At 49.5% G+C, this 12,224-nt stretch overlaps 1 protein-coding gene across 6 annotated transcripts in view; it reads left to right on the forward strand.

The window, feature by feature from the left end:
• The window catches only part of xrra1 (X-ray radiation resistance associated 1), an 88,540-nt gene that overhangs the window by 14,575 nt on the left and 61,741 nt on the right, over positions 1 to 12,224 (forward strand). For 4 of the 6 annotated variants that reach the window (XM_087988461.1, XM_087988464.1, XM_043692539.2 and 1 more), the window contains exons 3-4: positions 2,667 to 2,842; positions 7,268 to 7,339. In XM_087988461.1, coding sequence (XP_087844587.1) covers positions 2,667 to 2,842; positions 7,268 to 7,339 — 248 coding nt within the window. Of the gene's footprint in view, positions 1 to 2,666; positions 2,843 to 7,267; positions 7,340 to 12,224 lie in introns of those variants that run through there. The other 2 variants (XM_087988466.1, XM_087988465.1) reach the window with 2 other exon arrangements.

Below are 12,224 nucleotides of genomic sequence, written 5' to 3' on the forward strand. Positions count from 1 at the left end.
TCAATCAAACTGCTGCATGTGCCTTGTAGATCATGGACAGGCATTGAAAAGTTAGCAAGTGAGTTACTCAGCATAAGATTCCAAGCTTCTGACCTGCTTTTGATAACCACATACTTATTTGGTTGTCCAGTTCAGTGTCTGGTCAATGATGACACCCTCTCCCCCTTCCCCTTTCCCCCAGATGCTACTCAAAGTTTGTGAGAAGGTTTGTAGCTCGGGTGCTCATTGTTGTGGTTCTGTTCGCCGAGCTGGGAATTTGTGTTGCAGACGTTTCGTCCCCTGTCTAGGTGACATCCTCAGTGCTTGGGAGCCTCCTGTGAAGCGCTTCTGTGATCTTTCCTCCGGCATTTATAGTGGCAGATTCAAACCACTATAAATGCCAGAGGAAACATCACAGAAGCGCTTCACAGGAGGCTCCCAAGCACTGAGGATGTCACCTAGACAGGGGACGAAATGTCTGCGGCACGGTGGCACAGTGATTAGCACTGCTGCCTCACAGCGCCGGAGACCCGGGTTCAATTCCCGTCTCAGCCGACTGACTGTGTGGAGTTTGCACATTCTCCCCGTGTCTGCGTGGGTTTCCTCCGGGTGCTCCGGTTTCCTCCCACAGTCCAAAGATGTGCAGGTCAGGTGAATTGGCCATGCTAAATTGCCCGTAGTGTTAGGTAAGGGGTAAATGTAGGGGTATGGGTGGGTTGCGCTTCGGCGGGTCAGTGTGGACTTGTTGGGCTGAAGGGCCTGTTTCCACACTGTAATGTAATCTAATCACAAATTCCCAGCTCGGCAAACAGAACCACAACAACCCAGATGTTACTACTAGGGACTCAGCAATGGGAATGCCAATGAATGTCAAGAGGAGATGGTTGGAGTCTCTGTGAAGTATGTAGAGGAATGTCTTCCACATGTGATCTTTGAAATCCTTCTCTGTGTACAGTTATTCTAAACTCAACTGAAATATGGAGCAATGAGTGAGGAAGCAATACCACACAAAAGAATATTTATGATTTGCTATCGCTTAGTATGTGCTCAATATTTTAAAGATAAAATTATCACCGCTGGCAATTTCAAATGGGTAAAGCTAATATTGATGATAACATATTTTACAATAACTTTTGTCAGTTTGATTTTATGGCCATTAGTTTGAGCAAAGATCCATTTAAACTTTCAGTAGATTTTTGATCTTCAAAGCACATGATGATATTGATATGGCAGGACCCATGGAAAAAACTCCCAAAAGGACTGGCCGAGATGGTGTCCTTGGCTGAGCCCTCAGATCCTGTGTGGACCAGCTGGTGGGAATATTCACTGACCTCTTTAATCTCTCCATACTATGATCCAAAGTCCCCACCTGCTTCAAGAAGACCACCATCTTCCTGGTACCAAAGAAAACTCATGCAGCATACCTCATGGGGCGGCACGGTGGCTCAGTCGTTAGCACTGTTGCCTCACCATCAGGGACCTGTGTTCGATTCCCACTTCAGGCAACTGTCTGTGTGGAGTTTGCACATTCTCCCCGTGTCTGCGTGGGTTTCCTTCCACAGTCCAAAGATGTGCAGGTGAATTGGCCATACTAAATTGCCCATTGTGTTAGGTGCATTAGTCAGAGGGAAATGGGTCTGGGTGGGCTACTCTTTGGAGGGTCGGTGTGGACCTGTTGGGCTGAAGGGCCTTTTCCACACTGTAGGGAATCTAATCTAATCAATGACTACCACTCGGTGGCTCTGAATTCCATAGTTATGAATGCTTCAAGAGGTTAGTCATGGCTCATATCAACTCCAGCATCCTAGCCAGCCTTGGTCCCTTGCAATTCACCTACTGTTGCAACAGGTCCATGGTAAACACCTGGCCTGGCTCTACACCTGCCCATGAAACATCTGGATAACAAGGATACTTATGTCAGACTCCTATCCATAGACTATAGCTTGGCCTTCAACATTACAATTCCAAACAAACTCATCTCCAAACTCTGAGAACTAGACCTCTGGTCTACACTCTGCAACTGGATCCTTGAGCTCCTGATCCACAGAATGCAATCAGTCATACTTTATACAATATCATTTGAAATCCTATTTGCACAATATCAACTGAACTAACCCTCATTAACCCTATCTTGTTACTTAGTGCAAATCTTAATCAAAAACATTTTGACTTTAGATAGTAGCTCAGTGGTTAGCACTGCATCCTCATAGTGCCAATCTCCAGGGACTGTCTTTGTGTGGTTTGCACATTCTCCTTGTGTCTGCATAGATTTTCTCCGGTGCTCTGGTTTCCTCTCACAGTCCAAAGATGTCCAGGTTAGGTGGATTGCCGTGCTAATTTGCTCAGTTGTGTTCAGGGATGTGTCGGCTAGGTGGACTAACCATGGGAAATACAGGCAAAGAGTAGGCAGTGCTGGCTCTGGGTGGGATCTCTTCAGAAGGTCGGTGCAGGCTTGATGGACCAAATGGCAACTTTCGGCACTGTAAGGATTCTATGGTTTAACCAGAGTCACTACTCTTATCTGAAACTATAGCAAACCGTGTCCTGTCCCCAAGTGCAGTGGACTGTTTCTCTAGATGAATGTTATGAGAGGATAACCAAGATTACATTACATAAAATCATTCTCAGTGGCTGACAATAGTAATACAACGTTATGCACAGTCTTTGTTTGTGTGCTTTTTTTACAGATGCTGGACACTGGGTGAAGGCTCAGAAAAGTACTAAGGAGAAGGTTTTTCATGTTGTAATTGGACCAAAGCCAGTTCAAAGCTTGGATCCACAGCCAGCCCCTGTGGATGCAGCCCAACAAACTGACAAGCCTCCTAAACCGACTAAAGAAAACGTGCTGAATGGAGATTTCTTGGTGAGTGTTGGTAAGCTCCCTGGCTCTTCTACAAATGGTAAATCTGGCTGGACATGTTCCTGGAGATTTCATTATATCAAGTGAACTGCCTCCATGGTTTTGCCGTTGGTTGTCTGAAGTCCATCCTCATATCATCCTGTTTGCCTATGCCCATCTTTGCTGTTCCTGACATGCAAATGTTTGATGCCGACAGTATAGAGGGAGATTTACTCAATACCTGTTTTTGGAATGTTTGGGGACAGTGTAGATGGAGCTTTACTGAATTTAACCCCATACTATACCTGACCTAGGAGTGGCTGGGGACAACGTGAAGGGAACTTTACACTGTATCTAACTCCATGCTGTGAGTGTTGACTTGTAACTGTACAGAGGGAGCTTTACAATGTATATGGAGGAAGCAATGGCCTAATGGTATTATCGCTGGACTATTAATCCAGAGACCCAGATAATGTTCAGGGGACCTGGGCTCGAATCCTGCCATGGTAGATGGTGGAATTTGAATTCAATAAAAAGAAAATCTTGAATTAAGAGTCTAATGATGACCATGAATTCACTGTCGATTGTCAGAAAAACCCATCTGGTTCACTAATGTCCTTTGGGGAAAGAAACTGCCATCCTTACCTGGTCTGGCCTACATGTGACTCCAGACCCACAACAATGTGGTTGACTCTTAACTGCCTTCTGGGCAATTAAGGATGGTTAATAAATGCTGCCTAACCAGCAACACCCTCATAGAGATGTATAGCATGGAAACAGAGCCTTTAGTCCAACCTGTCCATGCCGACCCAACCCAATCTAGTCCCACCTGCCAGCACACAGCCTGTATCCCCCTGAACCCTTCCTATTCATATACCCATCCAGATGCCTTTTAAATGTTGTCATTGTACTAGCCTCCACCACTTCCTCTGGCAGCTCATTCCATGCATATACTATCCTCTGCGTGAAAAAGTTGCCCCTTAGGTCTCTTTTATATCTTTCCCCTCTCACCCTAAACCTATGCCCTCTATTTCTGGACTCCCCGACCCCAGGGAAAAGATGACAATAAAAAAAAGTTCTGTGCTAGACCCATTCTGCAAAAGTCTAATGGGACAGTATAGAGGGGATATTAGTTAATATCTGACTCCATACGCATTTATCCTGGGAGTTCTGCACAATTGCATGACTTAGAAGAAACATTAGCCAGATCCTATAAATTGGAGTACATACCTATTGTGGCTAGTGTCTGTTGCTTACTCCATAACCAATTCCCTGCTGGCAGGCTATATTGGATGCAGTGACCATGATGTGGAAGAGTTAAGGGTTTTATTGGGAACAAAGGCATTAGATGATGAGGTGAGGAATTGGTTGTGTAGAGATACATATGCAGAAGTTTCACAGCAAGCACAAGACAAATGATTGTCAATTGGGAATTTGTAGATGCAGATATAAATAACTTGAGCAGAGTTTTTAATAAGTATAAAGAAAAGTTGTGCATGGTCAACAACCTTCCAACGTTATATATCCACCTTTTGATTAAAAAGATCAGGATAGCCTAGATGATTTCTTGTACGTCTTTCTAGGGTATGATTCTAAAACAAGGGTAATTAGTAATCCAATTAAACAAAGAACTGAGAGTACTTGAGATCTGAGACAAAAACAGAAATTGCTGGTGAAACTCAGCAGATTGGCTGTATTTATGGGAAGAAAGCAGAGTCAACATGTCAAATCCAATGACTGTTCATCAAAACTCAGCTGCTGCCAGACCTGCTGAGTTTTGCCAGCAATTTATGCTTTTGTTGCATTAATAATCCAAAAGGCTTGACCATTCATTCTGGCCAAAAGGTTTATACATTTTGAGTTGATGAGAAATACAAACTTGCCATGCCTTAAACATGAAAAAGAATATTAGATAAAGCCGAAGTGAAGTGGGCTGAATGTGGTTTATCTTTGAGGAGAAAGTGAGGTCTGCAGATGCTGGAGATCAGAGATGGAAATGTGTTGCTGGAAAAGCGCAGCAGGTCAGGCAGCATCTAGGGAACAGGAGAATCGACGTTTCGGGCATTAGCCGTTCTTCAGGAATGAGGAAAGTTGGTCCAGCAGGCTAAGATAAAAGATAGGGAGGAGGGACTTGGGGGAGGGGCATCGGAAATGTGATAGGTGGAAAGAGGTCAAGGTGAGGGTGATAGGTCAGACTGGGGTGGGGGCGGAGAGGTCGGGAAGAAGATTGCAGGTTAGGAAGGCGGTGCTGAATTTGATGGATTTGACTGAGACAGGCTGGGGGGAGGGGAAATGAGGAAACTGGTGAAATCCGAGTTCATCCCTTGTGGTTGGAGGGTTCCTAGCCGGAAGATGAGGCGTTCTTCCTCCAACCGTCGTTTCGCTGTGGTCTGACGATGGAGGAGTCCAAAGACCTGCATATCCTTGGTGGAGTAGGAGGGGGAATTGAAGTGTTGAGCTACAGGGTGGTTGGGTTGGTTGGTCCGGGTGTCCCAGAGGTGTTCCCTGAAACGCTCCGCAAGTAGGCGGCCCGTCTCCCCAATATAGAGGAGGCCACATCGGGTGCAAAGGATGCAATAGATGATATGTGTGGAGGTACAGGTGAATCTGTGGCGAATATGGAAGTTTCCTTTGGGGCCTTGGAGGGAGGTGAAGGGGGAGGTGTGGGCGCAAGTCTTGCACCTCCTGCGGTTGCAGGGGAAGGTGCCGGGAGTGGAGGTTGGGTTGGTGGGGGGTGTGGATCTGACGAGGGAGTCACGGAGGGAGTGGTCTTTACGGAATGCTGATAGGGGAGGGGAGGGAAATATATCCTTGGTGGTGGGGTCCGTTTGGAGGTGGCGGAAATGGCGGCGGATGATGCGCTGTACATGGAGATTGGTGGGGTGGTAGGTGAGGACCAGTGGGGTTCTGTCCTGGTGGCGGTTGGAGGGGCGGGGTTCAAGGGCGGAGGATCGGGAAGTGGAAGAGATGCGGTGGAGGGCATCGTCGACCACGTCGGGGGGGAAATTGCGGTCCTTGAAGAAGGAGGCCATCTGGGATGTGCGTTTTTGGAACTGGTCCTCCTGGGAGCAGATGCGACAGAGTCGAAGGAATTGGGAGAATGGGATGGCGTTTTTACAGGGGGCAGGATGGGAGGAGGTGTAGTCCAGGTAGCTGTGGGAGTCGGTTGGTTTGTAGTAGATGTCCGTGTTGATTCGGTCGCCTGAGATAGAAATAGAAAGGTCGAGGAAGGGGAGGGAGGAATCTGAGACTGTCCAGGTGAATTTGAGGTCGGGGTGGAAGGTGTTGGTGAAGTGGATGAACTGTTCAACCTCCTCGTGGGAGCACGAGGCGGCGCCGATACAGTCATCGATGTAGCGGAGGAAAAGGTGGGGGGTGGGGCCAGTGTAGTTGCGGAAGATGGATTGTCCACATATCCAACGAAGAGGCAGGCATAGCTGGGGCCCATGCGGGTGCCCATGGCTACTCCTTTCGTTTGGAGGAAGTGGGAGGATTGGAAAGAGAAGTTGTTCAGGGTGAGGACCAGTTCAGTCAGTCGAAGGAGGGTGTCTGTGGAAGGGTACTGGTCGGTACGGCAGGAAAGAAAGAAGCGGAGGGCTTTGAGTCCTTCGTGATGGGGGATGGAGGTGTACAGGGACTGGATGTCCATGGTGAAAATAAGGCGTTGGGGACCGGGGAAGCGAAAATCATGGAGCAGGTGGAGGGCATGGGTGGTGTCCCGAACGTAGGTGGGGAGTTCTTGGACTAAGGGGGACAGGACGATGTCAAGGTATGCGGAGATGAGTTCGGTGGGGCAGGAGCAGGCGGAGACAATGGGTCGGCCTGGGCAGTCAGGTTTGTGGATTTTGGGCAGGAGGTAGAAGCGGGAGGTGCGGGGTTGTGGGACTATGAGGTTGGAGGCGGTGGATGGGAGGTCCCCTGAGGTGATGAGGTTATGGACGGTCTGGGAGATGATGGTTTGGTGGTGGGGGGTGGGGTCATGGTCAAGGGGGCAGTAGGAGGAGGTATCTGCGAGCTGGCGTTTGGCCTCAGCAGTGTAGAGGTCGGTGCGCCAAACTACTACCGCGCCTCCCTTGTCTGCTGGTTTGATGGTGAGGTTGGGATTGCAATGGAGGGAGTGGAGGGCTGCGCTTTCCGAGGGTGAGAGGTTGGAGTGGGTGGGAGGGGTGGGGGAGTTCAGGTGGTGGTTAATATCGCGGCGGCAGTTGGCTATGCAGAGGTCGAGGGCAGGTAGGAGGCCAGCACGGGGTGTCCAGGTGGATGGGGTGTGTTGGAGGCGGGAGAAGGGGTCGTCAGAGGGTGGGCGGGAGTCTTGGTTAAAGAAGTAGGCACGGTTTATCTCATTTAATGTGAATGTGGTTTATCTCATTTAAACAATATCTACACCCAGCTATGGAACTTGCCAGGATTGATTCAAGTTTCTATCAACTACTCTGTTGTTCTTTACAGAAGTGGCTGCATTGTGTGGATAATTACTCTGACCTGTGTACTGTGAATATTAGTGACCAGAACCTCCATTCCGTATGTATGATGTTAACATTGCAATTTTGTGCTTGTGAATAGGGATTAAGATCATAAATGGCAGGAACCTAAGAACAGGAGGCAGCCATTTATCTGTCAGATCTGTCCCAGTACTCAGTGAAATCATTGCTGACCTGACCTACCTCATAATACTCACCTTTGGCCCATATTCTTTAACACCTTTGATTAACCAAAATCTGTCATTCTCTGGTATAAACATTCGTGAATCAACATCACTGCCCGGTTCTACCTCCTTCCCAAGATCCACAAGCCTGACCACCCCGGCCGACCCATTGTATCAACATGCTCATGCCTCACTGAACTCATCTCTACCTACCTCGACACTGTCCTATCCCCCCTAGTCCAAGAACTCCCCACATACGAGCGAGACACCACCCATGCCCTTCACCTCCTCCAAGACTTCTGTTTCCCCGGCCCCCAACGCCTGATCTTCACCATGGATATCCAATCCCTCTGCACCTCCATCCGCTATGACCAGGGCCTGCAAGCCCTCTGTTTCTTCCTCTCCCGACGTCCCCAACAGTACCCTTCTGACATTCTAATTAATTTGGCTGAACTGGTCTTAACCCTTAACAATTTCTCCTTCGAATCCTCCCACTTCCTCCAGACCAAAGGGGTAGCCATGGGCACACGTATAGGCCTCAGCTATGCCTGTCTCTTTGTTGGCTACGTAGAACAGCCCATCTTCCGTGATTACACCGGCACCACTCCCCATCTCTTCCTCCGCTACATTGATGACTGCATTGGCGCCACCTCGTGCTCCCGCGAGGAGGTTGATGAATTCATCAATTTCACCAACACATTCCACCCTGACCTTAAATTTACCTGGACCATCTCTGACACCTCCCTCCCCTTCCTGGACCTCTCCATCTCCATTAATGACGACCGACTTGACACCGACATTTTTTGCAAACCCACCAACTCCCACAACCGCCTGGATTACACCTCTTCCCACCCTACCGCCTGCAAAAATGCCATCCCGTATTCCCAATTCCTCCACCTCCGCCGTATCTGCTCCCAGGAGGACCAGTTCCACCACAGAACACACCAGATGGCCTCCTTCTTTAGAGACCGCAATTTCCTTTCCCACGTGGTTAAAGATGCCCTCCAACGCACCTCGTCCACATCCTGCACCTCCGCCCTCAGACCCCACCCCTCCAACTGTAACAAGGACAGAACGCCCCTGGTGCTCACCTTCCACCCTACCAACCTTCGCATAAACCAAATCTTCTGCCGACATTCCCACCACCTCCAAAATGACCCCCCCACCAGGGATATATTTCCCTCCCCACCCCTTTCCGCCTTCCGCAAAGACCGTTCCCTCCGTGACTACCTGGTCAGGTCCACGCCCCCCAATAAACCACCTTCCCGTCCTGGCACCTTCCCCTGCCACCGCAGGAACTGTAAAACCTGCGCCCACACCTCCTCCCTCACCTCCATCCAAGGCCCTATAGGAGCCTTCCACATCCATCAAAGTTTTACGTGCACATCCACCAATATCATTTATTGTATCCGTTGCTCCCGATGCAGTCTCCTCTACGTTGGGGAGACTGGACGCCTCCTAGCAGAACGCTTTAGGGACCATCTCTGGGACACCCGCACCAATCAACCACACCGCCCCGTGGCCCAACATTTCAACTCCCCCTCCCACTCAGCTGAGGACATGGAGGTCCTGAACCTCCTTCACCGCCGCTCCCTCACCACCTGACGCCTGGAGGAAGAACGCCTCATCTTCCCCCTCGGAACACTTCAACCCCAGCGCATCAATGTGGACTTCACCAGTTTCCCATTTCCCCTTTCCCCACCTCACCCCAGCTCCAAACTTCCAGCTCAGCACAGTCCCCATGACTTGTCCTATCTGCCTATCTTCCTTTCCACCTATCCACTCCACCCTCCTCTCTGACCTATCACCTTCATCCCCACCTCCATTCACCTATTGTACTCTATGCTACTTTCTCCCCACCATCACCCTCCTCTCATTTATCTCTCCACTCTCCAGGCACCCTGCCTGTATTCCTGATGAAGGGCTTTTGCCCGAAACGTCGATTTTCCTGCTCCTTAGATGCTGTCTGAACTGCTGTGCTTTTCCAGCACCACTCTAATCCAGAATCTGGTTTCCAGCATCTGCAGTCATTGTTTTTACCTAGTTTTTATCATAGTCATACAGCACAGAAATAGGTCCTTCAGCCCAACATCCATGCTGACTAGATTTCCTAAACTGGAGTAGTCCCATTTGCCTGCATTTGGCCCATATCCCTTGAAACCTCTCCCATCCATGTACCTGAGTAAATGCCTTTTAAATATAGTAATTGTACTCACCTCTACCACTTCTTTTGGCAGCTCGTTCCTTTTTTGCACCACTCTCTGTTAAAAAGTTGCCCCTCAGTTCCTTTTTTAACAGATCCTTCAGTCCAACTAGTCCACATCGACCATGTTCCCATTTACCTGCGTTTGGTCCAAATCCTTCCAAATCTTTCCTAATTATGTACTGATCCAAATGCCTTAAATGTTGGAGGAACAATTTACTACATATGCTGGAATCTGTACTGAAAACAAAAGTTGTTTGAAATCACAGCAGGTAAGGCAGCATCCATGGAGAGAGAGCAAGATAACATTTCGAGTCTAGATTACTCTCCATCCACCATGTCCATCTCAGACTCCGAGATTTCTTCAATATTAGGTGGAACGGGAGAACACAAGGGTTCCCATAACCTTCCCAGCTGTTCTAAAGAGCCAGGTATGCTTTGCTCCTGCCCTGTTTGTGAGTTTGCAGCTTTCATGTGGTCCACATGCTTGTTCAGGAGTGCCTAAATTAGCAGACTTTGTACATCATGGGACCTCATGTCCACCATGCCTCTTGCCCATGCAGGGCAATTTCCCTGATTTTGGCACCAAACTGTGTCTCCCGCTTAGAGGAGTCTTTCGTCCAGCATTGGTATTCCTGATGCCTCCCCCCTCAAGATCCAGGAAGATCAATTTTAACCTGGTGCAGAGTCTTTTCACCATTAGCAACTCAGTTGGAGCCATCCCTATACAGAGGAACCACGATTATACGTAGGACATCATTTGGTTAATCGAATGCCGGATAACATAGTCAGGACCTTGCGATCTTGTTCAGATAATCTGAAATTTGGTTGATCGAATGGTTAAATGACTGAATAGGAACTGGGACAGTTTGGTGTCCAGTGAAGATTCAGGCTGTTTCTGTAAGACTGCTCTTTCTGCCAGACCATTGGATAGTGGATAGTATGGAACAGTCCATATATGCCAAATGCCATTCGACTTTAAAAAATACACAAATTCCCTGCTGGTAAATGATGGCCCATTGTCTGTAACCAACATTTCTGGGTGCCTGTGTATTGCAAAAGAAGCTTGCAGCTTTTCTATTGTTGTCCCCATGTTTGATGAATGAACTCTATACACTTTGAGTGGGCATCCACAACGACTAAGAACATTGAGCCCATGAAAGAGCCAGCATAATTGACATATAACTGAGTCCAGGATTTACTTTGCCATTCCCACGAACGTGGGGTAGCGGTTACAGCCAACCTCAGAGCTATGGCCTCAGCAGCCGCTCGCAGCCCTGGCCAGGGCATTCGCAACACAGTCAGGGTGACTGTGAAGAAGGTGGAGGAGCGCACACCGGTCGAACGGACGGTGTTCGTGAGGAAGAGATTTTGCTGGAGTGCTGCGGGTTCGAAGCAGCGGACATGTACTGCCTGCAGGATTTCCCTGCGGCAGGCTATTTCGATGTGACCTTCAGGAGCGTGAAGAATTGCGAGCAGCTCCTGAAGGTCTTCAAGGAGAAGGAAGGGGAACCTCTGTTCTCCATCTTGTCGGCGGTCCCGTTGTGTGTGCTTCCTGCGCAAAGGAGTCGGGTTGTAACAATCCAGATGTACAACCCCCACGTCCCAGCAGCAGATGTCCTGACCTTCCTGAGAAGATATGTCCAAGTTGAGGGAGAGAGTACCAATGTGGTCGATCCTTTCGGGATCTGGACCAGCAAACGACAGGTCAGGGTAACCCTGAGGGTCGATGCCAGTGGGAACATCCTCCACCCACCCTCCAGCTTTGCCATCGGAGGAAGCAGAGGTTACCTGACATACGCAGGGCAGCCGAAAGTGTGCCAAACCTGCGGGAGGTCAGGCCACATGTCGGCAGATTGTAAGATGACCGTCTGCCGAAACTGCAAGCAGGAAGGCCACCCGACCAAGGAATGTAAGGAGGCCAAGAACTGTAATCTGTGCGGAGAGGCGGGCCACATGTACAAGGCCTACCCAAGATGAGGTGCCAACACGAGCCATGGACCACCTAAGACCAGCAAGGTACCACAAAACAGCACGGGAACGGTGTCTGGAGGCACCCAGAAGGAAGGGCAGGCTGTAGCGGAGCAGACGGCAGACAGCGGGGAGATGCAGCAGCTGATCCAAGCTCCTTCAGGACAGACGGAGGAAATGGAAGAGGAGGGATCAAAGGAGGCAGAGGATTGGATTACTGTCAAAAGCAGGAAGAGGAAACCTCTCAAGGCCCCCAAAGCCACCCAGCGAAGGGGGAAGCGACACCTACACGATGAGGATACAGGCAGCTCCTCCAACGGTGAGGACAGGTGCAAGGAGGTTCGTCACCAGAGGAAGAGACAGAGCGCCGTGGGGAAAAAGGAGGGCAGCACCCCCAAGCTGGAAATGACAATGCCTCTGAGGGGACGGGTAATGGCCTCCCCCCACTCGGTGAGAACCAAGAGGTACCCACCGGCCCACAGCTCCAGGTAACTGGGAGCAGCGGTCTTGTGACAGCCCCGCTGTCAGATGGAGAACTGGACGGTGCGGACCCTGGGCCCGACCCGAAGACACCAGAGCGGGGAAAT

Source organism: Chiloscyllium plagiosum, unplaced genomic scaffold (genome assembly GCF_037043375.1).
Source record: "Chiloscyllium plagiosum isolate Xiang-an unplaced genomic scaffold, Cpla_swu_hap1 HiC_scaffold_6, whole genome shotgun sequence".
Taxonomy (NCBI): domain Eukaryota; kingdom Metazoa; phylum Chordata; class Chondrichthyes; order Orectolobiformes; family Hemiscylliidae; genus Chiloscyllium; species Chiloscyllium plagiosum.